The sequence below is a fragment of the Pipistrellus kuhlii genome, unplaced genomic scaffold (genome assembly GCF_014108245.1).
Source record: "Pipistrellus kuhlii isolate mPipKuh1 unplaced genomic scaffold, mPipKuh1.p scaffold_m20_p_14, whole genome shotgun sequence".
Taxonomy (NCBI): Eukaryota; Metazoa; Chordata; class Mammalia; order Chiroptera; family Vespertilionidae; genus Pipistrellus; species Pipistrellus kuhlii.
This window is the reverse complement of record NW_023425449.1, coordinates 21051721-21078666: the sequence shown is the minus strand read 5'-3', so window position 1 is coordinate 21078666 and position 26946 is coordinate 21051721. Positions and strand designations below refer to the sequence as shown.

At 42.2% G+C, this 26946-nt stretch overlaps 1 protein-coding gene and 1 long non-coding RNA gene across 2 annotated transcripts; both read right to left on the bottom strand.

The window, feature by feature from the left end:
- Positions 1 to 1873: 1873 nt before the first annotated feature.
- Positions 1874 to 26357, bottom strand: MAL2 (mal, T cell differentiation protein 2). Its single transcript, XM_036436846.2, has 4 exons — positions 26116 to 26357; positions 10967 to 11137; positions 6838 to 6993; positions 1874 to 4148 (listed from the first exon to the last, which is right to left on the bottom strand). The coding sequence occupies exons 1-4, from the start codon at positions 26245 to 26247 to the stop codon at positions 4077 to 4079; spliced, it is 531 nt and encodes a 176-aa protein (XP_036292739.1). The 5' UTR covers positions 26248 to 26357; the 3' UTR covers positions 1874 to 4076.
- Positions 17676 to 20222, bottom strand: LOC118718237. The gene is made up of 2 exons (XR_004987732.2): positions 17983 to 20222; positions 17676 to 17754 (listed from the first exon to the last, which is right to left on the bottom strand). It is a non-coding gene; the product is annotated as an uncharacterized LOC118718237 (long non-coding RNA).
- Positions 26358 to 26946: the final 589 nt, after the last annotated feature.

Sequence of the window (26946 nt, the reverse complement as noted above, 5' to 3'; positions counted from 1 at the left end):
GAGAAATTTGAGATATATGACTTTTTGTGGATGAAAGCAAAATTTGAATTTTCCTCCTTAACGTTGAAGATTGAGTGGTTCAATAAAACCAGATTTATTGGGGCTAATGTCTGTGTTACCAGAGCAGAGCAAAGCGAAGGCTCCACTACCCTTTGGAGGGAAGTCATTGGTTAATTCTTGGGTAATTTGGTCAAAATAACAGTGACAAAAACAATGGCAGGAGCAGTTTCTGCTTCAATTCTTATTACTCAGTAAAACCAGAGCCCTTTTTCCAGACTGGAGGAAAAAAACTGACCTAGAAATGAAGGAACTTGCCTCAAATCTCAAAATATGAAACAAATTCCACTTGGCTCCAAACTGTCTTCTTTCCATGGCACCACCCGACCACGCCAGGTGTGAGAATGTGACTTTCATCAAGTAGAAGGTTCACTAAAATATGCAGCACTTTAAGACATTTTTGATCATTGCATGAAATGCACAATGATCTTAAGTATGTGTTGTAATAATTCACTCACCGCCAAGGTTTCAAGTGAAAGCACGGTGCCCAACCTCAGAAGGGACAGCCAAAGTTTGCAAAGGGAGCCCAGTGAGTATTTTCCAAAATTGCATTATGATTTAACAGTGAAATATATTGAAAGGTGTTGAAAAGATGACTTTTAATTGTAACAGAGTGTTTCAAGGACATAAAAGGCTCTGATGTTTTTAGGTCTCCCCCTCACCCTAATGGAAACAGGTTTTGTGATTACAATTATTGCTACCTAGGCTTTTTATAGTCAGGTGTTGGCTAGTGCCTTAAAAGGGGCCATTGCTCTCAGCTTAGAAAGTATGCTGCATGTGGCCTTAAACTTGTGTTACATGTTACCCTGAGGAAAGAGACTCAAGAGTTTATCATATTGAAATGGAAAATCTTTCTGAAATCTCCCACACTTGAGCAGCTGCTTCCCAAGTATGTAAAATGTACTTAGACTGCCCTCTCCTGGTTGAATGGAAGAATAGCTAAAAGTAATGAACATGTTTTTTTTTTTGTTTGTCTGTTTGTTTTTTTTTTGTTTTGTTTTGTTTTTTTTACATTGCATGCTCTTGGCCATTCTGAATTTAATAAAAATGGAAATTATCAAGTGACCAAAACAGAAAAACAGCTGAATTCATGTTACATCTTATAAAAAAAAGATTATATCCCAAAGAAGCTGCAAAATGTAACTAGAACTTAATTTTTGGCAGGAACCAGAGAAGTACCAATGGGATTGGATTTTAAGAACACCTGATCAGCAAAGGACATAAGACTGGATGAGGAAGAATTTCTTACCCCCAGCCAAGATGGTACATACTCCTAGTTGAACTGCGAAGGAACACAATGGAAGAAGGTGAGTTCTTGGTTATGATTTTTGTTAAAAAGGCCTAAAAGACAACCATACATGATTGTTACAAAACATTCCTTGAGGAAAGGGTGGGACAGGAAGGGGGGAAGGGTCATATGTGAAATCTGGGAAAACTGAGGACTATACAGTCATTAAGCTTGGACTTTGGAGCCAAGATGCTGGGGTTTAAAACCCAGTTTTCCCACTTGCTAGGTACATGACCCTGGATGTTGGTTAAGATCTATGTTTTACTTCTAGCCATCTTTAAAATGAGATAGATGACAGTACAGACCCCATAGAGTAGCTATGATGGGGATTAAATGAGCTAATATTAGAAAAAGATTGCCAGGCATTATATTAAGCATTATATAAGTACTTTTCAAATAAAATAGAGTACAGATAGAAACTTTCTTTATAATGTTATTTCCGAAGACATACCTTTTTTTATCTTTATTAAAGCAAAAAGATTAACAATTTCAAAGTGAATTGAATAAAAAAAAAATAGAAGACCAAGAGAGATTATCAAATGAATACTTTATTAGCATCATAACACTTATAAAATAAATTTCTTTTCATCATGGAGTTACCAGATTTTAAAACCAAACAGCACTTTCTCATTTTTAGAGCTAAGCTCTAGAAAGAAATTCTCAAATGCCATAATTTTTGTTCAAGTGCTTTGCTACACAAGTCAAGAACACAATCTGCAAATCTAAGTTTTCACAGTTAGATTGAGTTTTAGGCTTGGTTCTTCATGATTGAGAAGCAATCCATTTACAAAGTGCCATCAAGCAGTTTCATGAAATCATTTAAGTTAATGCCACCAAGCACGGACCTGTTATACTCTGGAAGATAAAAATCTCACAACTAAACCTAGTAGACTAATTAAACAATTCAGACCAGGATGGACTATATATCTTTATGGCACATTTATGACTTAGTAATATACAATACATAATACAGGTGTGTGTGGTATGGCGCTAGAAAAACCAAGGAAGTCAGATAGTATAGAACAGATACAGCATGAGTATAAAGTCCTATGACTGATACCCTTTTGCCACTATTGAAACATGTCTTTTATCACACAAAAGGATTCTAATAAGATTCCTTCTCCTAGGGGATTAGGACACAGACAGTGTTTGATCATTGATCACGCTACTCCATGAAAACTAATAGCTCAATTTATCCATGGCACTCGTACGGGGTGATTCAGCCACAAAAAGCAAAGGGTTGAAAGTGCAGAACAATCCCAAAGTCCTCTTTTCCCAGAGATAGCCCTCTCTGGGCAAGAGAGGAGGACCTTGTTTGAAGAGCGTGGAGGGTAGAGGAGGGCGGTGGGGGCAAGCAGGGCCTGACTTCGCCCACTCAAGCCATTGGCACCTTTCCACAAGCAGGGGCTCTGCAGGTGGGCTACACCACTTTCCTGTGCATTTCCACCAGACACAGGTTTTGTGACCGCTGTTATTTTAAAATGGATTCTATGTATCTGTCACCAAGGCAGAAACAACACAGATCTCAGGGCTATTTTCCAAATATGTCAGAATCTACAACTTTAAGTTAGTTAATCTACTTCAGATTTAACTCAGAAAGCAATGTAAAACATATAAAATGTTACCTCTTTGGAGAGCTCTATTTGGTAAAGCCTCACATGCCCACACACAAATATTCGTATATTCATGCACAGGGAAAACGGCTGTACTTGGAAGCATAAATAAGTCCAAAGTAAGACACAGGTAGCTGGAAACCAATCCCAGTAGTTGGTTAATGGTCTTGTCTGGAGAGTTTTGCTCAGGTGTTAGGAGACCCTAAGTTTGATTAAGCAACTATTGTTCACTTCATAAATTACTTACTCCTATACTCAGGAAGCTACTTGAATTAGCTGGAGAAACCATTCGCCCCTTCAACGGTAAGTATTTGACCATTAACACTAAGGCAGTGTGATTACTGCATAAGGAGACTAAATAGTATAGTGGTTTCTCTAATTAGCTTTATACCTTTTGGGATCAGTTCAATAACATACAGGACACGTAACCAAGGTTTTACAGCAGAGGTCAGAGAACTATAGCTGGCAGTCCACATGCCTACTCCAGTCTGCTGCCTGCTTTTGTAAATAGTTTTATGGGAACCCTCATTCATTCACATATTATCTATGGCTGCTTTCATGTAGCAACAACAGAGGAGAGTAGTTGTGACAGAGAATCTATGGGCCACAAAGCCTAAAATATTTACCATTTGGGCTAAGATCTAAAAAGAAATTTTCAAAATGCCATAATTTTTGTTCAAATGCTTTGGGCCATGATAGAAAAAGGATGCCAATCTGTTTTACACTGAAAGAGGTCAGTGGGAAGCCTATTTGAAATGTAGGGTGTTTTTTTTTAGGGAGTTCTAGTTACCTTTAGAAATTAAGGTTCACATGACTTAGCAACTAAACAAAAGAGATACCCTTTTTCATAAACAATATCTTTAAAAACAATTTTTATATCCATAAAATATATAGGAATAGACTTATGTAAAATTAAAGGCCATTTCTCTGTTTATATCATAATGAAATTAAAATTCTATCTTTGAAATAAACCAAAACTGTACTTAGAATCTCTCTCCATTTACTAAACACACAGCTTTCGGACTATTATTATATCCGAAAAAAATGGCATCCAAACTGATCAGATGAATGAAGTAACAAATGATACTAACATACAGACAGTGCGCTTCTGAGGAGTGTCACGGTCGCCATCTTCGTAAGGCCAGACCCAGACTGCAACCATAACAAACTGTCGTCACAAAGGCAAAAATCTAAGAAAAAGGGTAAAAAAAATTCTCATCAGTTAGAACACTGACTTGAAGAAAACACTTGTTCTTACAATCATCTGAAGACTGACCAAACTAAAATACTTCCACACTTATAAAAGCCATTCCTATTCATCTCATATTTTAATCCTCACCTGAGGATATTTTTTCCATTGATCTTTCTGAGAGAGTAGAGAGAGGGGTTAGGGAGAAGGGAGAGAGAGAAACATCGATTGCATGCATGCACCCCAACCAGGGCTGGGGATTGAGCCTGCAACCCAGATATGTTCCCTTGACTAGGAATTGAACCCCTGACCCTTCAGTCCATTAGTCAATGCACTAACCACTGAGAAATAACAACTATGGCCATATTGATCTTTTTTGTTGATTTGTACAGCTGTTTTATCTCTTTATAGTTTATACCATTAACCCTTCTTTTAAAGATTCTAGCCTCTTAATAATTTTCTCATTTGTAGACAGCCTTAGGTTGAGCATTTTTGCTCACATACTAGAATCAAGTATTTGTGATACGTCCAATATGGTATTCAAAAATTCATTATGAGGTGTCTATTCTATTCCTCACAGCTAAAGAAAGTGCAACTGTCAGGACATGGGGATGGAGCCGGTTATATCTCTAATCCAGACATTGGTGAATGAGAATGACCACTTTTGATATCTATTTTAGAGAACTGGAATTTTCCTCTCTTTAAGGTAAGTGAGGCTTTAAAATATAATGTCTCAAAGGAATAGATCATACATTTAAATATTAAAACTCAGAATACACTGGGACTTTAAGCACTTAAGAGGTTTGCTAAGGCAGCTTCATGTAGGAAGACAGAGAAAGGGAAGGATGACAGGGACAAAGTCACAGAACAGATTCACACTATGAAGAACATTGAAAACTGAGCTCTTAGGGAAAGGATATCAGTGAGAAGTTAGTGATATCCACCGCCAATCATCAAGTACTTCAGTGCCTATTATTCTTATGAAAGTAGGATCTTAGAACAACTACAAAAAAAATCAATATGCAGTGACTTCACACATCCAAAGATATAATGAGAATTAGCCTGCACCATTGAAAAGGAGGGGATGGAAGTAGTAAAGGAAAATCTACTGGGAATAGATGGTTAATTGATGCCAATTCTGAGTCCCTGAACTTTGTGAAACTGTTAAAAATAGTGGTTTCCTAACCAGATCCTATGAAAGTACCTCAGATGAGGTGAATAGAGGTGGCTCTATGAGAAGGAAAGATGGGCATCTTACAATACTCTTTCCACACTTCAGCTAGGACAGTGGCCAGCAAACCGCGACTTGCAAGCCATGGTTTGCCGACCACTGAGCTAGGGCATGTATGCTTTTACCTTCCACACTTACTGGGTTTTAAGTAAGATTTAATTAAGTAAAAACAGTTATATTTCTTATAAAAGAAAAGATAATAATCAGTGACCTATAAGCCTTTCACAGCCACCTTCAGTCTAATTCACTGTCACCATGAACAAACTCTGGCAATTGTAACAGAATCATCAGACCTCTATCCTTCAGACTCTAGATCTGTGCTGTCCAATAGCTCCTAGCTGCACGTGGCTAGTTAAATGTAAATTGTGTTATCTGTCACCAAGTACAACCTCTTTGTGCTTTTTTTATTATTATTTTAAATTGTGTTATCTGTCACCAAGTACAACCTCTTTGTGCTTTTTTTTTATTATTTTAAATTAATATAATTATGAATAAGTAGCAACCATATTATATAGTACACATATAGAACATTTTTATCATTTTAGAAAGTTTTATTGGACAGCATAGCTCCAGACATACCAATGTTCTTCATAGTGTGAATCTGTTCTGTGACTTTGTCCGTCATCCTTCCCTTTCTGTCTCCCTATGTGAAGCTGCCTTAGCAAACCTCTTAAGTGCTCAAAGTGTCACATTAAGTCCCAGTGTACTCTGAATTTTAATATTTAAATGTATGATCTATTCCTTTGAGACATTATATTTAAACCCTCACTTTTCTTATTTCAATATACCTTAAAGAGAGTTGTACAAATGGGGAATTTGAACTGTTTGTAATCAACCACTTGCTATATAGTTATATTACTTATCAAGAGATTTCAGGGAATAATTTAGATGCCTGTCAATACAAAATGATAAACTCATTTAAGTATATGCATTTAGAAGGATAAAACAATTCAAAAAATGTCCCCATGGATGGTATTTCACCTCTATAGCATCTACGTGATGGCTAGCATATTTACCTCCCCACTCACCTGGACTTTCCTCACTGGCAGGAACTGTGCCTGATGCATCCCTGTCCTATCACCTGCCTCATGGTAGGTTCTCAGTGAATTCGAATGAATTACAAATAGGTATTGAACACTAAAGAACAAATATCCCTTACCAGGTCTGAAGTTACAAGAAGTAAAAGGCACAACAATTCTTTCTACAAAGTAGACTTTGTTGTGTAAAGCCAACCACTTACTGCTCTAATCTTACATGAATGTCAACCTCTTTGTACTTCAGTTTCATCACCCACAACACTGAGGGAGTAACAGTACTTTGCTCATAGTATTGTACAAATAAATGGCTATTATATGTTTAATGCTAACATTTTTTAAAAAAAAACTGTGCCTGAGGAGTTACTTGGAGACCTTGACAGTGGAAGGGAAGTGTGGGTAAGGTGTAGTCATCAAACACTTACTGTAGCTGCTACGTTTATATTATACTGGTTATTACTCAGGAGCGGCTGCACGGCCATGGTTGTATTGCAATGCAGATCATGCAGGGAGGTGGCTGCTGCTTCCAGTAAAAAGGCTCCAAAGTAGAAGACGAACACTGTAAAATGGTAAGCAAAATCCTGAAAGAGGAGGGAAAGGAGAGATGTCTACAATTAAAAATAATCTATTTTTTCTCTGTTCCTTATTTCAATGATGAAGTTTAGGTTCAGGAAGATTAGAACATTGAATCAATCTTGAACTACATTAGCCATTTCTTTTGGCTGCTTTAGAAATGTGAAGCTATTAGAATCCAAATGAAAATCAACTGCCCCAATGTAACTGGTGCAGTGGCAAACCTTCTGGCCTATGGAGTTTTATAATAAAGTATATAATTTTTGTTTATACTAAGGTGCCATTGAGATCAATTATAATTAACATAAAAAGGAATAACATACGCTGTCCTTAAAATGTAAGTAAAATGGCATTTAAGTTATAGTTATTATATAATAAGATCTATTGCTGCAATATATTGGTTATATATGTATTTTATAATTAAGCATTTTATATTTTTAGCAATTATTTTATCAGATTGTAACACTACACATTAAAAGATAGAAAAGACCTGTGAAATCACAGAATTCAATAACTTATCTCCCAACATTCTAAAAAATTCAAAATCATACTTTTACAAAAAAGTACAAGAAATTTTCATATAAAACTCAACTGTTATTAAGCTATTACTCGCATTAATGTAAAGTACAACTGTACTAAAATTCACATTATCTTACCTGAATTAATAAATCAACACATTTCTTTGTATTTCTATTGAATTCCCAACACCAGATATTTTACATTTATTATAATTCATCCTTACAATCTCTATGCATAAGAAATTTCTTAAATTTTTTTTAAATTAAGTGACAGTCTCAAAGCCACACAAAGATGAACTTGGGAGGGAGAACTCAAGCCCACATAGGTCTATTTCCCAGAGTCCACTTTTTATTTCACCTTTTCTACCAACACTAGAAATCTTGGGGGGGGGAATTCTACAGATATCTACCAAGCATACAAATTTAATCTCAAGATCAATAAAAGCTAGATAGTTAATATGCTAAACAAATACTTCTAGAAATTATCAAAATGTACTCTTGTGTGTGGGGGGCAATGATAAGGTATGTGTACATATAATACCTTAATAAAAAAAATGGGGAAAAAATGCACTCTTGCTTCTTTCATGACTGGTATATAGGCAACATTATCACAGGTGGAAACAATTATTTTTTTCAGCAATTAATGTCTAACAATTCTAGAATGTAGCAATTTAAAATTGTTACTATCTGGTGAACACTATGATATGCATGGCTCAAAAACTTTCCTGGCTGAGAGAGTACAAAACCTATCAAAAGCGACCAGGTAGTCAAAAAGGCAGAATATGTTGAAAATCTCAAAAGAGGAGGGAAAAAACCCCAAAACCATTTCTAAAGATGGCAAGCATTTAAGTATGGACTAAGCAGCTAAAAACAGACTAGACAAATCACAGGATAACCTTTGTAGGTGACTTACAGAACAGACTGGTGTAGGTCTTTATAATTTCTTATGGAAACCTAATAAAAAGGGTATGAATCGTTGTATTCAATACCAATGATAAAGCAATATGAACAAAATGGAAAGGGATGGTATGAACATATGTCTAATAAAATCAGGAGTGTTACTAGAAAAATATTTAAACATTGATGAGGTATGTGCTTTGACCAATTAGAAAGAATGCTGGGCCCTGCAGATCCTGGAGAGTCAGTACTTACCCAATAATTAACGCATTAGTTGCTGGGCTGGTAGCAGGTCCAGGACGGTCCCAGAGGATGGGCTTGGGTGATGAAGGTCACAACCATTGGGAAAAGGCAGTAGGTTGTGGCAATGACTGTATTAACTAGTACCAAAGCAACGGTAGGGCTATCCTGGTACACACCGGTCGAATACCATCCTTGAGCCTGACACTACAATAGCGTGGTGATGCTTACCAATATTGGGGACTACAGGTTTATTCGTACATATCATGGGAAAGCCAGGCATTTAGAAAGAGGAGATTAAGCATCTACCTGTAACTTAAATAGGGTCCTTTGATCTTCATCACTTGACCAATTACTAGAAATATTTTCTCATTAATGAGAAATTAAAGCAAAAAGGTCAGAACACATGGCACCAGCAACCCAAGAAACTCAAGGACTCTCAGAGATTTATGGTGCAAGCCTCAGCATGACTGAGGAATGACGATTACTGATCTCTTCCTAGGAACCAGACACAAAGCGGACCACTTTGTAATATAGTACATTAATTCCGTGGTTCCTTCATAGCATCTGGTGAGGTAGGAATGATTATTACCATTTTATAGAGGAAGAAAATGAAATTTATAGAGATTCACTATTTTGCCTGAGGGTACACACTTATCAAGCGAACCAGATCTAACCTCAAACGAAGCCAGTGTGTGGCTGTCCCTGCTGCCCCCCCCCCCCCCTTTGGTTGAAGGTAGGCAGCCTCATTCACTAGACTTCACTGTTGATAACACTTGGGATGACAGCCCTCCTCATACTCTACAGATAAGAACAAATAATTTCCCTCTAACTCCTGTCCTAAAGCTGCTGAGTAAAAAATGCTGCTATCCTTGAAAGGAACACATACAACACCAGTCTACAGTCCTGACTTATGTGTCTAAACACCCTTGTGGGATGGAAACCAAAGGTGGGGAGGGGATTCGTCATGAACTTTCTGAGAGCATGTCCACAATGGATTGAAATTCATGCTCCACTGGGCCATTCTGAGAGAATGAATAACCACAAGCATGAAAGAGAACCCCGTGTTACAAAAAAAAAGGGAAATATGTTGATCCAACTTAATGGTGTCATAATGTTAAGAATTGTGCTGGTTGCAAAATTCATTTCTTAACAATTCTTGATCTTTTAGCACAGGAATCAAAAATGCAGAAAATATTTCATTTTGTTGTACTTTTGTCTTATGCTTCTCAGGTGCCATGCTTTTTACAAATTGAAGATTGTGGCAACCCTGAGTTGAGTATTTTTGCACTATTTGGCACTGCATTTGTTCACTTCATGTCTGTCACAGTGTGGTAATTCTCACAATATTTCAAACGCTCTCATTATTATATTCATTATGCAGAGAGAGAAACACTGATTGGCTGCCTCGTGCACGCCCCTTATTGCTGAATCTAGCCTGCAACAGAGATATGTGTTCTGACTGAGAACTGAACCAGCAACCTTTCTGTGCACTGGACGATGCCCAACCAGCTGAGCCACATCCACCAGGGCAAAATCAGTAATTTTGGATATTACTAGTACTATTGTCTTAGTTTTGGGGTGCCATAAACTGCATCCATATAAGATGGCAGACTTAATAAATGGTTGTATGCTCTGCTCTGGATGTACCTCGCTCTCTCCCTATCCTCTGGCCTCCCTTTTCCATGAGACACAAGAATATTAAAATTAGGCCAATTAAAAACCCTCACATTTTTAATCAATGAAGTATTTTTTCAATTAAGGGCACATACATTCTTTTGTTAGCCATAATACTACTGCACACTAAGTAGTATGAATATAACTTTTGCATGCACTGGGGAAACCCAACATTTGTGTGACTGGCTTTGTTGCAATACTCATTTTATGGCAGTGGTCTGGATCCGAACCTGCAACATCTCCCAGCTATGCCTGTAAATACAAAACATCACTCTTCTTTTCCCCCCTAATATATAGCTGCTTGTTTTCTGAAAAGAATGTATGTCTTTAATATCGGAAACAGAAATCAGTGGAAAACTTAAAGATATTTGTCACAGGACCTGTCAAAGGCATCTGTTCAATAATTACAATCCATTTATTTGTTGTGTGAACTGTGAGCAAAGGTCATCTAACTCATAAAGGAGCAACAGAAAGATCGCTCGGCTCTATCAGCAAAGGGATCTCTCAAGCTGGGCAATGAAGACGCTGCTGCCTGACCTTTTCTCTCCCACCAGTGGCAGCAGACAAAACAGAGATCAGGCATTTGGGGACAGAATGAGAGAGTTATACTTCCCACATTTTCCCTGAAAAAGACTTAAGAATCCCTTACCAGGAAATTCCAGTTGGCATCGATCTGAGTCACCATGCCAGAGAGGAACACGCCCAGGAAGAGGAGGGAAAGGGTAAAAGCCGTCACAGACACGAACATGACCCATCCTTGGAGCAGAGGTAGAGGAACGTTGGAGGAAGCCACCAAAATCCAGACGAGTCCCCCGAACAGCTAAGGGTAAAAAGAAAAATGGCAGTAAGTTTGGGCAACAGAATAGAATGCGCGTTCATCATTCCTACCATGACTCTTGCTTCTCCCCAGACCCCCACACACACTCCCACATCCCCGCCCCATCCTCTCTTCTTTATCACGATGTGAGATGCCTCCTTCCCTCAGGTGCCAGCCCAGCGCTTTTATTCACAAGCCCAATCTGATGGCACACCTGTTTCTGCACCTGCCTGCATGGACTCTCGTCCTCAGCCCGCGAACAGCCCCTAAACAGATTTCCTTTGACCTGCTGCCTTTCTAACTCCTGTCTTCCTATTTCCCTTATCAATAACTGTTTTTATAAATGCATCTTTGTCTCCACCTCTTCTAGCTGTTACTCTTCAAACCACTGGACACTGGCTCTGCTCTCGCCACGTCTCAGTGTTATCAGTAGAGATCAGCCATAACTTCCTAGCTCGTCACTTTTAATGGCCATGCTTCAGCCCTTATCAGGAAATTGCTGTTCATGTGAAATTATTGCCTATATAGAGAGTAAAAGTTTCAGCTGTCGTACATAATGGTAACCAATAAAATACACCATCACCTATTGAAACTCTCCTCTGTGCTGGGCAAGGAAATAGGTACTTTTTTATTTTTTTTAATTTTTTTTAAATATATTTCATTGATTTTTCACAGAGAGGAAGAGAGAAGGATAGAGAGTTAGAAACATCGATGAGAGAGAATCATCGATCTGCTGCCTCTTGCACACCAACCCCCTTACTGGGGATGTGCCCGCAACCAAGCTACATGCCCTTGACTGGAATCGAATCCGGGACCTTTCAGTCCTCAGGCCGATGCTCTATCCATTAAGCCAAACCAGTTTCGGCGGACAAAGGTACTTTAGATCAGTGGTCACTAACCAGTGGTCCGTGAGGTCCGAAAGGTTGGCAACAGCTGCTTTAGTCACAGACCTAATTTAATATCTATTGCCCATCAGGCGCTGTGCCAGGTTCTAGGAATAAATGGTAAACAAGCTACATTTGGTCTCCACCATCGCAGAATTCACAGTCTCTTAATAGTAAAAAGCCAATTAAGCAAGTGATTAAAATGCTGCTTCATACAAGTCAAAACTGGGCAAATTGTGGCGTGTATTGCAGGTCCACACAATGAGGGCTCTAAATCCAGATGTGAAGAGTCAGAAAATACTCACTGGAAGCAACAACCCAAAGGATTGGGGGAAAAGGAGGGTCAGGAGAAGGCTGATCCAGGGCAGGAGGTGAGTCTTGAGAGGACCTGGTGGGAGCTGAGAGAGAGCCTGGGGAGCTGGAGACCCAGCTGAAGGTCCTGAAGGTCAGGCAAAGGCGTGAACCACAAACCCACGGGCCACAGGAGGCCACAGGTCATCTGGAGCAGGAACTAGCATGACCAGATTCACCTTCAGATGTTTCTCTCTGGCTAGAGTGTGACACAGACTGGAGACCGCACAAGAGACTGTTATAACAACAGTGTAAACCAGACTCAGGCCCTGATTGCAGAGACGTGAATAGGTTAGACAAAATTTTAAAAAGTAGACAGGATGCTTATATTGGATCAGATGTGGGCATGACAGCAAAAGATCAGACACGGAAGATACTCAGCTTTCTGCCTTTGGCAACCAGGAATGAGAGAGAACACAGGGGAGAGATGGTTAGGGGCTGAAGATGGTACGTTTCCTGAATCTAACAGCGGTGGTCTCCTCCACACTACCACAAAAGCCATGGCGGCCAGGCATCCTTAGCAGGGCATGTCGGGCTCTTTAAGGATCTAACCTGCCGTTTACATCCTTGTCTCTTGTCGCTAAGCCTCTCACATTTTACACTATAGAAAAAACAAAACCTGCAGTCCAAAGATTAAGCTCTTTCATGTCTGAGCGGCCTGACCTATGCTGGCCAAGAATGCCACTCCCTCCCCCTTGTGCGCTTGAGAAACACTCATTCACAGCTCATCTGGGATAGCTCATGATCCAAAAAGGCATTCGTTCCAGAGTCCCACCCATGCTCAGGAACCTCCGTCCTCTGGGCACGCTGGTTACTGTGAACGTGTTACACTGATGAGAAACACTGTAACTGAATGTCCTGGCTTCCAGTCCAGTCACATTATCAGACCTGCTTGACAGCCATGTGTCTCCACATCTGAAGCCATTTATTAGTCTGCGGGATAATCCTCTCCTAACTGTCAGGCCTTGTGCTAGATTTGTAAACACAAAAATCCAGGCTATCTACCTGCCCTAAACACGAACAGGCCACTGGGAACCACCCCCACCTCCACCTGTGGCCTCGCACACCCACAGATGACATCACAGAAGTATGAGTACCTGGCAGGCACAAGGCTCTTACATATTTGCTCAGTGAACAAATAAATGCCTAGTGGTCATAAAAGAACAGTGGGAGTTCTAGATATTAAAAACCAACAATCATCTATGTCTCGCTGCACAAGCCATTGAAAGTTAAAAACACAAGCTTTAATTCAAGTTAAAAAAAAAAAAAGGCCCAGTTATATAATTCATTACTACTTTGAAAAACATTTTGAAAAGCATAATAACTTATCACTTGAGCAATGACAAAGCACCAGCCTAATAAATTTCTAATTGTGGTGATATATCTTAAGTCCTACTATCAAATCAAGCATGAACAACCAACCCAGACAGTTTTATGAAGTAAATCTAAGTCATGAATATTAATGCGTATTAAAAAATTTAACCACAACTTTATTAGTAAGCTATGAAAAGATACAGTGATCCCTGTAAAATATTTTCTACTCTTCATACTGGTTAATAAATATTTGATGGTGATAAGATCTTCAAATCTCTTGGTTTTTTTGTGTTTTGTTTTTTTTCCCCTCAATCTTTTTTTTCTGGTAGCCTTTTCTTCCTCTTCCACTACAAATAACTCCTGTTACTTTAAATACTATTTAAGGAATGCATCATTACTAACTATCTATTAATTCATTTATTGAGAAGGTACAAATATCAAGCATAATCAAGAACAATGGGCCATTGTTTGTTAGGGGCAGGCAGACTCAAACAGATGGGCATAATTATACAATATGATATAGGAACTGTGATAAATTGACACCACTGAAGAAGAGAGTACCTGATTCCTTGGAACTAAACATAATATTTTGTAAAAATGGGCAGGACCTCAAACAGGGCAGCCTCAAATCTACTGCCAGGCACTACAGAAGGATAGTCCAGAAAAAAAAAAAAGAAAAAAAAAGGAGAAAAAAGGGCAGGGCTCTATCTACAGCAGCTCCAAACAAGGGAGAAATAGACACCAGTAACTCTGATTCAGAAGCAGATTGTGGAGCGAGCTATAAAAAGAGCTCCACACAGCGTGCTCCGGAGGCTGGAGAGGAATATGCGGGGAGGATTCTGGGCAGCAGGCGAGGAGGCAGGGTTAGAAGCAGGTTTTCCAGGCAAAGCAGGGCTTTGACAGGGGATGTTAACGTGACACAAGGCACATGAATTGTTCTTGTCATACTCAAAATTACAGCCCTTCCCACACCTCAGAGGCTTGGAAAGGAAGTGCAGTGCCTACGTGAAAAGAACAGATTTAGCTACCCATCTATGGTATGTGTGCTGATGGGCAGGTAGGGAGGAAGGCATATGAATAAGCAGAGACCGCATCCCTCGGCCAGAGATCCTGGGGAGTGCAGATTTAAGTCCTGCTCACCACAATAGCTTTGGAAGGGGGAGGATGGGCCAGAGGACATAATTAAGCCTGCTCTGGAGATCCCGCCTGCCTCGCTGTAACACTATCACACAGGCGCTTTGACACGATTATTTCTTCTCTTCCTCCTGGTGTCCTTTTGACAAAAGCTACGTTTGCTCCAGAGCTTCCCAACCTGGTTCCCCCTTAAAAAGTTCTTTCAATCCCTCAGTGGGTAGAGGGTGGGCCTATGAACTGAAGAGTCCCAGGTTCAATTCCGATCAAGGGCACATGCCTGGGCTGTGGGCTCGATCCCCAGTGGGGAGCATGCAGGAGGCAGGCAATGCAAGATTCTCTCTCATTGATGTTTCGGTCTCTCTCTCCCTCTCCCTTACTCTTTCTGAAATCAATAAAAATATATTAAATAATAAAAAATAAATTCTTTCAAAGACATTACTAATGAACGACATATTCTCTTCATCTAATTCTAGGAGCTGCCAAACTCAGAGTATTTACCAAGCACACGGTCACTGTCAGTATCCTGTTCAGTAGATGTCACTCTGGAGGAGCCTTGTTTTCAGAGATGAACAGCAGAGCACAAACGTGGTTCCAGTCTGAGGGAGACCAGCTGATAAGAGTCGTGGCAACTGCAGGGAACACCCACTGCGAAGGGTGGGAGGCCACGCTGCCCAAACTGTTCTCATCTTGGATCCAGAACCACGTGCTGACTTCTTGTCTGTCACTGCCTTTCACTGCTCTTTGGTGTCCAAATTGTCTGACTGTGTAAAAACTCCCAAGTGTATCACATTTTTCAAAACTTGTTTTTTTCCAGGTTTCCTGAGATATAACTGAATGCGGCGCTCACTACAGGTTAACGTGTCTGGCATAACGATTTGACTTTGTGAAAGCTCACCATAGCAAGGGATCACCCATCCTCTCACACCGAATGCATCACATTCTGAGACTTCTCTCAGGAACTAAGTTGGGGCGCATGACCCTGTGCCTCAAGCTCTAACTAAAAGACACCCCGACTCTCAGGTCATGCAAAGGCCAAGGTTTCCTAGAAGTAGCTGTCAGCCTTCCCTGTGGCTGTTTCCCTAACCTTCCGAGCTTCACTTTAGGTGCACCTGGACATACCCATAGTGCTCAATTACATTCTGAGTGCAGTTATTAAACTGCTACACATCCCAAAAAGCATGCTCTCCTTTGTGGCTTAGCATATACTTCTCACTTGAGTTTGGTGCCTGCAGGCCAGAAGGGTTAGACTTGGCTGCCACCTTTCCACAGGAAAACTGTGCAAGTACTCACTCATCCCCACACCACACTGACCTGAGCCCTCAGAGTTGGAGTTAAAATGTGTTTCCACTAGAAACTCTGGGCTGATAAAACACCTGAGCCCTGGGGAAACTAAGGAATTGAGCAAGCAGTGACTCTTGTCATTTTGCCTGGAAGGACTACAGACTTCTCAATTTGTCTCCTATTTGGATGCCATTCTGATGTCTCCAAAGGATTCTCTTTACAAAAATGCCCCCTTTCCTTTCAAAGGCAACTTATTTCCTAATAGCCTGCATTCATTCATTCATTCATTCATTCATTCATTGTTAATCCTCATCAAGGACATTTTCTTCCATTAATGTTTCAGAGAGAATGAAAGGGAGGAGAAAAGGCAGAGAGAGAGAAACATCAATGCTAGATAGACACATCCATTGGTTTGCCTCACATACAGGGTCAAGAATCCTAGAGCCAGCAATCAAGGTATATGCCCTTGACTGAATTCGAACCCATGACCCTTCAGTCTGCAGGCCAACACTCAACCACTCAGCAAAACCAGCTAGGGCTCTAATAGCCTGCTTTTAAAGATGCCCTCCAATACCTTAGCTAATAATTTTCAGACCAATTTGACACCTTCATCATTGTACTCTTATTATTCATCAAGTAAACGGGCCAATTTCAACTCTGACCTATTTTCAGTCAATGTTTGGAATGAGAACAGGGTAAGGTAAGTGAATGTGAAGGTATAAAGGACTGTTCGACTGCCCTGAAGGAAAAATACTTCATTATTTAGGATGTTCTGTATATAACATATAACCCTCTCTTTCCAGTTCTCCTACTACTTACATATTGGGTAGGTCATCACTTTATAGCAGTGAAAAATCAACAAACCAGCAAGCCTAGAGGGAAAAATATTATCTCCCAGTCTGGCTTATAGAGCTAGTTAGAGTAAGAGAGTGAAGCTAATGAGGATGACAAAAATACTAGCATTTATGGAGCTTTTCTGTTCCAAGCAATACTGTGTTTTATTTGTACCAATTTAATCCTCACAAACACTGATAATTCCCATTTCCATTTTACAGATAAGTTAACTGAAGTAGGGAGCCATTAATAACTTGCCCTAACTTACACAGTTAATAAATGTTAGATCTGGGATTTGAACCTGGCAATTGGCTTCCAGAGCTTATGATCTCAATATTATGCTGTTCTGCCTCTCCCAAAGCTTAGCACTCATTTTAGAGCAGGGCTTCTATTCTTTTGCCATAAATTGGCTTGGTTGGGGGAGGAAGGGAGAAGGTTCATTCCCTGAAATGATATCAAAATAGGTAGATAAGGCAGAGTAATTTTTGAGGACACAATCCACAACTTTCATCAAAATCACAAAGGGATCTGTGGTGCCCTCCAAAAATTCAGAAGACCTTATAGACTCAATAACCCCTACTATTTTAATAGATGCTTATTTATTGGGTACCTATAATGAAACAACATGGTTAAGGAACTGGTTAATATGTTCCACAATCAATCCCCTGGTAAACAGAGGGCCTACAATGAATTCCATTTAATACACAAATTATATTCCAAGAGCTTTTTTTTTTTTCCTTCCCAAACTGGGAACATATTTTAGTCAACAGATAAGATACAATAACTGACAGATGTGTTTACAAGGTAGCCCATGAAAGTAAACTCATTCATCCGGGACCGGTTTGGCTCAGTGGTAGAACGTCAGTCTGCAGACTGAAAAGTCCCGGGTTCGATTCCGGTCAAGGGCATGTACCTTGGTTTTGGGCACATCCCCAGTAGGGGGTCTGCAAGAGGCAGCTGATCGATGATTCTCTCTCATCGATGTTTCTATTATCCCTCTCTCCCTCTCTGTGAAAAATCAATAAAACATATTAAAAAAAAAAAGTAAACTTATTCACAATGTGACTGCAGTCAAGTGGTAACAGAACTAGAGAACACAGCTGCCTACCTCTCTCTCCAAGTTCACCTGGTCCCTGCAATGCTACTTTCCCTGCCACCCTTTGTTTTGTGTTTGTATGTGGGGAGTTTTTTGTACTCTGGTCTGTTTCTTATCCCCTGCACACAGAGTCCATTACATTGGTCATGCTGCCATCAACATTTTGCTGGATAACTAAATTCAATGTATTCTAGAAAGATACAATGTCTTACAGAAAAATTTCCATGGCTGGGTGCTATCCCTTGGTGCTGCCATGGTTACTGATGTGTGTATCCTCCAAGCTTACAACCACTGGTTTGAAATCCTGGGCACATGTGTGTGTTTCACTCACTGGATTGTGCAGCCAGAGTGGGTGACCTCACTTTAAGCTTCTTGGAACCTAGTGCTTTCTACAGAAGATGCTCCATTGCACTCGACTTGAAATGAATGGAAACCAACCAGCATGGGTAGCAAATGGCTCTAGAGGTAAATGCTCCAGAAGTGCAGGTGGGGATGCTAGGAACACACTGCTGTCTGAAGCCTAGCTCACCTCCTGGCACACGGTGGGTATTCGGAAATAGGCATGAATCGACTGAAGCAGAAACATGTACCTCTCTATTTTCAAGTTATCATTGGCAACGCCAATCACCTGGTCTAAGACCTCAGAAGACTAGAGTGGAAAAGTTGGCACCTTTTGCTAGTTGAGTTCATGACACCTCTTTTTCAATCTTCAGGCCCCTTGTTCACTTTACCTATTCTACTGCAATTGCCATGGGAACTTGTGCCTTATTACCCTCCCACCCCCTCCTGCTCTCCTCTATTAATCCCCATCTGTTATCCCACCTTGCTGATTTTCATCCAAACTGGTCCTGGACTAGCCCTGGTACAGCTCTGAATTAGAGGTACAAGTGAGCAGGTTTTTTTTGTTTGTTTTAATCAGGGAAAGAAAAACAATATAAGTCTTGGGAAGCAGTGAGAAATCACATATACAGAAGAGGCCTATGTACAAAATAGCCTAATGCAAAAGAGGTTTTGCTTTTCAGATTTACATTGGAAAGCTTTAGAAATATGTTTGAGGATGTTATAAAGAATTATCCTTTCATCCTCCCCATGTGACCCAAACTTTCATTTTGGTTTCTCAAATAGGTGATGTTCACCTTGTAATGTAAAGCACAAACTATACGGGAGAATTATGTTCTGGCTCCTTTTTATTTTTATTTAAAAATTCCCTTGATATTTAAAATCCTCTTTTCGTGTTTGCTGGTAACTAGTTATCCCCAAGGTTAAAAATGTTCATCATGCATGCCAGGGCCCTGATGTCAGCAAGAACTGTGCAAAGCATACCTCTTTCCTGCCTTTTTATCTCCCTCCTTTCTGAAAACTATTATACGAAAGTTAAGGATGTCATATATGGTACCTATGAAAGGACATAGCCCTTTTCATATAAAATAGGTCACAGGAAATCAGGTCAAACTCCAAATTCCTGGAAAAGAATCAGGACATTTGAAGAATCGGACAGGACTGAAGAGGGCTGCTCTTCTCTGCTCCAACCAATTTCTCTAGGATATTTCCACACACTGTGCAGTTTGCCCTACAGAACAATCAAGGCCTGTTTGTTAAGTCCTGCAGGTACTCGGTATTGGTACACCAGCCTGGTCCTTTATCACTCCAGTCTTTTTTATTCATCCATATCAGTAAGCAGATAAGCCATGTCCATGGTGCCTACTACCAAGTACAACATTTCTATAGAGCTCTACAGAACAAATCTCCTCTCCTTGACCTTTTACATGGGAGTTCAAGGTCAAGGTTTTCCACAACTTGGTTTAAAGTTTTCCATACTTCAGTTCGTCACGTTTCTTACCGCGCTGCCATTCAGGGCCAATGACTGCTGAAAGCAATCCCTGGCAGTTTATTTCCGTATGAAGTTTTAAAGACTCCTTTTCATAGGGATGAAGATGTGTAACTCAGAGGCAAAGGAAAAGTCTTACCTATAGAGTGAAATCCATTTTAAAAAGGGACTATTGCCGGGGCTAGTCCCTCTTCACTCCTGCAAACACACAATTTCCCTTTGAAACCAAAAACCTATTTTCTAGGCAAGAAAGAAAACTATACGCATCTAAACACTCATATGTTAGACCAATTAAAGTCAAACCTTTAGGTTGAAGAGAACCTGAAATCCCTTCCACAGATTTATCTGCATGAAGACAAACATCAGCTCCACAGCTCCTCCCTCCCATCATCCTTTCATTAACATTTGCTCCTCCCCACCCCCAATAATTCCTCTGAGTGACAGTTTACAGTTTGGTATAATATCACTTCAGGACATGTCAAACATCTCATACTTGCTAGATAGACCTCCTGACCCTAACATCTCTCTCTTCTCTGCTTCTTTCCATTGTCCTACTTCAGGGTCTCGTCATCCTTCATCCAAATCACTACCATCAGCCCCTTTCCTGACCTCACAGACTTTGATCTCCCTCCTTTCTAACCAAACCTCACCACACAAAGATGTCTAAGACACAGGCTTGATCAGGTCTATCCCTGCCCTCCAGCAGCTCCCCATCACGGACAGAATACCTTCTCTGCCTTGGCCTCTCATTTTTCAGCAAATCAACAATGTGAACCTTATCTGCTCTTTTCCCTTCCTTTCCTGCCACCTTCCCACCAGTCATGTAAAAACAGGCAGAAAATCCTAACCATTGCCAGAACTTTCATACCATGGCCTTTCTTACCTCTGGGGTTTGCTCATGCCCCTTCTCCCTGGAAATCTCTCCCCTGCTTTTTCTATCGAAGGTCTACACTTCATTTAAAGCTAAACTCAAAGGATACCATCCCATGAAAGCCTGCCTCTGCAGTGGCCACATGTTCTCAACCCTGTTTACCAATTGTGCTTTTCATAACCCAATTTTATCACTTCAAACACAGCACTGTACTTCTTCCTTGACTTTATACTTCACTGTACAGGAATGTCTTTTCTGGGCAGGAGCTATGTTAATCATGCTATTCCCAGAGCATGAAATAAGGCCTGATGCATACCAGGATCCTTAATTATTTGTTGAATAAATAAAAATTATTGTGGCATCCAAAAACACTACAGTTAGAAGCATGTGAATAAGAGTCCTAAAGTATTTCCCATAAAGAGAAATGTTAATGAATATCTCAGGGAATGTAGATGGTTCTCTAAACACGGAAACTGTAAAACACTGAATTCAATAATGACCTTTGTTCTTTTTGTGTTTAAAACTGTTACCTTTGTTCTTTCCTGTACATTATACAAGATGAGCTATTTGAGTACAGAGACCTGAAATATCTCGTTCAGACTAATGTCACAGATGCTCTAATGTCATTTTCGTATAAGGAGACCAGCCAGGGAAATGTTTCTCTGTACTTCACTTCCCAAGCTCACACCTTTCTTCCAGGAATGGTAGGTATTTCTATAGATATCCTCTTAACCAGGTTCTAAGCTCTTTGAGGTGAGGAGGGCTTAGTCACCTGTGCTCCTGGAAAAGTGCATTGCACACAGCAGTTAACCAATAAACGCCTGAAGAGAAACACCTAGCTCAGGAAACACAGAGAGATTTAAAAGTGAAAACTTTTGAAGGTGGTGTTTTTCATTCTAAACTACCATGTTTCCCCGAAAATAAGACATCCTCTGAAAATAAGACCTACTTATAGGTTTCCTTCTGAAATATAAGGCCTCCCCCGAAAATAAGGCCCCCCTAGGCTAAACATGAGAGATTTGGTCCACTGATTCTGAAAGAAATGGAGTCACAAGAAATTCACCAGGAAATTCAGGAATTGGATTGTTATGATGATATTCCAGAAGATGATGACATGATTGTCATTGAATAAATGAGTAAATTCTTGATACTGTAGGATTCACAGTTTGTCTGGTTTGTGTTGACAACTACCATACTACCGTACTGTATACAGGTAATAAATTTCCTTTATTTTCTTTTTTTTTGTTAAATATATTTTATTGATTTTTTACAGAGAGGAGGAGAGAGGGATAGTTAGAAACATCGATGAGAGAGAATCATCGATCAGCTGCCTCTTGCACACCCCTACTGGGGATGTGCCTGCAACCAAGGTACATGCCCTTGACCAGAATCAAACCCAGGACCCTTCAGTCCGCAGGCTGACGCTCTATCCACTGAGCCAAACCGGTTTTGGCAAATTTCCTTTAGTTTCATTTAACAATAAATGTGTACCGCATTCTTCTTCATGGAAAAATAAGACAACTCCTGAAAATAAGACCTAGTGCATCTTTGGGAGCAAAAATTAATATAAGACACTGTCTTATTTTTGGGGAAACAGGGTAAAATGCTTTACTTTGCAAAACCAACTTAGTATAAAGCACTTTATGGCAAGCATGCATTGGTCAATGTAGCTGAGTATAAAAACGAGGGGCTGACCACCCCATGCAGGTGAGGTTGCAGAATTCTCTGCCCATGAAGCTAGCACTATAAGTTGCTTTACTCGGTGGTGTTATGCAGGCACTGCTTTTATTTTATTTTATTTTATTTTACTTTATTTTATTTTATTGATTTTCAGAGAGAGAGGATGGGAGAGAAAGAGAAACATGAATGCAAGAGAGAAACATCTATCAGCTGCCTCCTACATGCCCCCTACCAGGGATCAAACCTGCAACCTGGGCATATGCCCTGACCAGAAATTGAACCCGCAACCTTTCAGTGCGTAGGATGGCGCCCTGCCAACTGAGCCACACAGGCCAGGGCAGGTGGGCACTATTCATATCTTCTGAAAGGTCTCCCAACAGGTAGCTTCCACCTGAGAGATTGTGAATAGAACGCAGTAAGGGAGATTGGGATTGAATTCTTTGAACAAAGTTACCGGTTAGTGCGAGGACTGAACTCCAAGATTGTGGTTTCATTAGCTTAGCAATGCTGTTTTCACGTGTGAAGTTTCAGATAGCAATAGACAGAAATTACCACAGACAAATGAATTCGAAAAGAAGGTTAAAATCAAGAAGAGATGTGGAGACATCCAGAAACACCTAAAAAGGCTAAAACAATCAGTCCCCAGAAAGGAGATTACCTACAGCTGTGGTAGGCAAACTGCGGCTCAGGAGCCACATGCGGCTCTTTGGCCCCTTGAGTGTGGCTCTTCCACAAAACACCACGGCCTGGGCGAGTCTATTTTTGAAGAAGTGGCGTTAGAAGTTTAAGTTTAAAAAATTTGGCTCTCAAAAGAAATTTCAATCGTTGTACTGTTGATATTTGGCACTGTTGACTAATTAATGAGTTTGCCGACCACTGAGCTAGGGTTTAGAGCTGCTTCTGGCAAATCTCATAATTAACTAACAGGGTGAGGAATTTGTGAAGAGGAGCCTCCTCAGGTGGAGCCCTGAATCAGAAAACTGAGTGGGAAATGGAGAAAGCAGGGACCAAGGGTGCTTCAAAAGTTTAGTTAGCTCCTATCTGTGTATCTGCTCGGGGTGGGCCTCTGAGATAGAGGAGTACCCAGGCGGCCTCCACTGCTGCTCTCTGAAAGCATGGAAGCCAGGATCTCCAAATGGTGCGGGTGGATGAGCATCAAGGAGCCAAGGTTTGGCTCCAATGCAGCCTCTTGTTTATCTAAAGTCACTGGTTTCATTGGACTATTATGGTCCTTTAACTTTTGAGGGGCATAGGATGGGGAGGAGAGAGGTTGATAATTCAAGCAAAAGAGGTAATGGAGGCCTTAGATTTAAAACTATGAAGATGTTTGGCCACAGTGAAAGTAAACTGAAATGGCTTTTGGAAGGGATTCTGTTCTAGCGAGGTAAGAGTCTCAGGTGTGTTTTGGGGGAAGAAGCCAGCGGAAATGAAGAGATTAGAGGAATGAACTGAATACTTCTGAGTCTGGGGGTCCCTCCTAGGATGGTGAGTGGTAGAAATCTTAGCAGAGAGAACGCTCATCTGTAAGAGGGAGCTGACTTGTCCACAGAAATCCCCTAAAGGCCCCCTTCAGCGGTTCCCAGCTAGGACTATACATCAGAACCTCTGGGAGCTTTTTAAAAAAACAACTAGCAGACTGCAGGTGCTCCCCCTAGAGATTCTGATTTAATTAACCTGGGCTGGCAACAGTATTTTAGAAGCTGCCCAATTAATTAAGTGCAACAAGAGTTGAGAACTAACCACTGGGCTAGATAAATAGAGATGAGGGTAAGGGAGAGGAAATAGATGAACTTTCTCCACTCTTTTCTCCCTCCTCCCAGAATTAGGCAGTGCTTCTGAAAGTGTCACATGTCCACAGGTGATTCCTGAGCTGGAATTTGATTTGTTGGCACATGGATGAGCCTTCTTTGCATATACACACACATATAGTTCCTTATATGCATGTTTCTTTACATACTTTACACTATATATATATATATATATATATATATATATATATATATATATATATATATGTGTGGGGGGGGGGGTGTAAATACATAACTATTTGAATAAATATTAGAAAGAAAAAAACATAACCAGCATATCAAATTTGAGAATTCACATATATTATTGCTTAAGATGAGGCCAAGGTAGGCACTGAGGTTTAGAGTGTGAATCTATTTAAGTGAACGTTCTGTAGATTCTAGTACAGTACAAGCAGCATGTGGATAGAGGGCATAAAGTTCTCAAAGAGGTAGGTGATCCTCTGGAGTTTGGGGAACATGGAATTAAAAGTAGCCCAGAACCTGCACAACCTTCCTCCCCAGATCATCACTGTTCTCCACGGGTCTCCCTCCGCACAGGGCGCCGTCGGCACAGAGCCATCCACTGCCCACGCTTCTCACATGGATGCCAGCGCCTCCTCCAAGGCATTTTCGAGGCTTCCGAAATGGGCCGGGACGCAAACCAGCCTCCCCTCGCCTCGCAGTCACGATCCCACGACTGATGTCATATAACTCACTCATCTCCTTTTCCTGATTCAAATCGGAGCTAAACTTAACTTAGCCACCTTCACACAATGGGACAGGAAACCAATGCTCACAAGGTGTCCCAGGCCCAGCAGCACAAAAGGGAAACCGAAGCGACCCAAATCCAGGTTATGCAAACTCAGAAGGAGAGGGGAGAGGGGGGAGCTAGGAAAAAAAGCCCAATCCGAGCAAACAAAACTAGCCCGGGAGAGAGGCGCTGGCATTTCACTCTATTTGCAGTTCTCCGGGCATGATGCAACCCTAGGTTGCCCAATTTATGTTAGCAAAGTTTCCCCTGGTCTACAGCAAGCTTCGAAAGCTCCCACCTGCGTAACATTCCTTTAAACTTGTCCCAGTCTCCAGCCCGGGAAGGCTGCCCTCCGAGAGCCAGGTGACCTCTTCTTCACTCAGGCCCAGCAAAGTGTGCCTAGGAGCCTTGGGTGTGCACAGGTGAAGCAGGAAGAACGGAGGCGCAAAGGGCAGAGACAGGCAGGCAGACAGACAGGAACTTGACAGCTCCGTTTGTACTTTCCCTTTGCATTCTCACGCCCACTTGGTTGGAAACTGCCCAGGGCACCTTCCAGCTTCACTCCCTCCCCCCGCCCTGCCTCCCTCCGGAGCCCGCTCCTCTCGCCATTGCAAAGGGCACTCAGAATGGCAAGCAGGGAGAATTGGATGTGCCCAGGTTTTCTCCTGTTACCTCCGGCCTCCCCTCCGCCCCCCTTTCACAGCGAGGTAGCCTTCTGGTCACCAGCCGTCGCTACACCTTTGCATGCACCACCCAACAAAATGGCAGGTTAGCAACAGGCAAGGCCGAGCGCGCCTGCCCCGGCTCTAGCCAAGCGCGGCCGCTGGCCAAGCCTCCCGGGGTCTCTGAAGGCTCATCCCTCGAACGCCAACAGCTTCTCCTCTCCAAGTCCCTACACCTCGGTCCCGCCGGGCCACCTGCTCGCCCTCTCGGGGCCCTTTCCCTCGCCAGCCGGCGCGCAGGTGCCCGCGCCAACAGGTGCCAGGCGCGCGGCCCGGGCCACAGCGCCGCCGCCCAGCGTCAGGCGGAGCGGGCACCGTGCGGGGCTCGGAAGGGCGCGCAGGGAAGGTCACGGGGAGGGGGCTGGGGCGCGCAGAGGAGGCGGCACGGGGGGGGCCAGGGATGCCGCGGCCGGTGCCCGTTCACCCTCGCGCAGGCTGCCCCACTTACGATCTCCAGGCAGACGAAGGCGCCGGAGTAGGTCCGCAGGATGTCGGGGCCAGCGGGCAGGGTGATCCGCGGCGCCGGGAAGGACACGGCGGGGTTCGGGGGCGGCACGCCTGGCGCTCCGCCGACCGACATGCTGCCGCTGCCGCTGCTGCGTCTCCGCGCGCCGCCGCCGCCCTCCGCCCGCCTCCACCTCCCGGGCTCCCGCCGCCGCCGCCGCTCCCGTCGGCGTGGTCCGCGCGCGCCGCACGGGAGGGGGCGTGGCCGCGATGCCCTGGGCCTCGCGGGGCCCCGCCCCGCCCCGTCACGTGGGTCCAGGTGAGCGCGCCACCACCTGGCGCCGGCGCGGGTCACGTGCGCAGGTGCAGCATCCACCTGGCGGGTTCAGCTGCTGGGCTCTTCCTGCGCCTCCTCTGCGGACCAGCGCCTGGCGCTCCTGGAGCCGCTCAACAACCTGCCCCATCGCGGTGCTCCTGTATCTGTTCTTTCCATCCCTTTTCATCTCTTCCACTGTCCTCCCCCAACACTCGCAGCTCCCCTACCCCTGCCTCGGAAGGTAAAATCAAGGTCACCGGTCACGCCTAAAAATTGGAGCGGACCTGCTTTCAATGGGACTCTTTGTTAAGTGGGAAGTTTCAAACATCATTAGCGCAGTCTGAGGACTCAGCTCCATCACCTATTGGCAGAGGATGTAGTGCGATGTGCTCACCTGTGAAGTGGGGATGAGGACTTCTGCCTGGTGTGGATGCCCAAGTTACATGATATATTGTAACATGAAAGGAGTTTAGCACATAGTAACACTTCTTCAGTGATAGTTGATAGGATGGCTGCTAC

Excerpts from the sequence above, each read along its gene's own strand:
- MAL2 (XM_036436846.2), bottom strand. The coding sequence starts at position 26,247 with ATGTCGGTCGGCGGAGCGCCAGGCGTGCCGCCCCCGAACCCCGCCGTG. Across the intron at positions 11,138-26,115 it reads CCTTCGTCTGCCTGGAGATC|CTGTTCGGGGGACTCGTCTG; the intron begins GTAAGTGGGGCA and ends TTTTACCCTTAG. Across the intron at positions 4,149-6,837 it reads ATATAAACGTAGCAGCTACA|ATTTTTGCCTTTGTGACGAC; the intron begins GTAAGTGTTTGA and ends CCTTTTTCTTAG.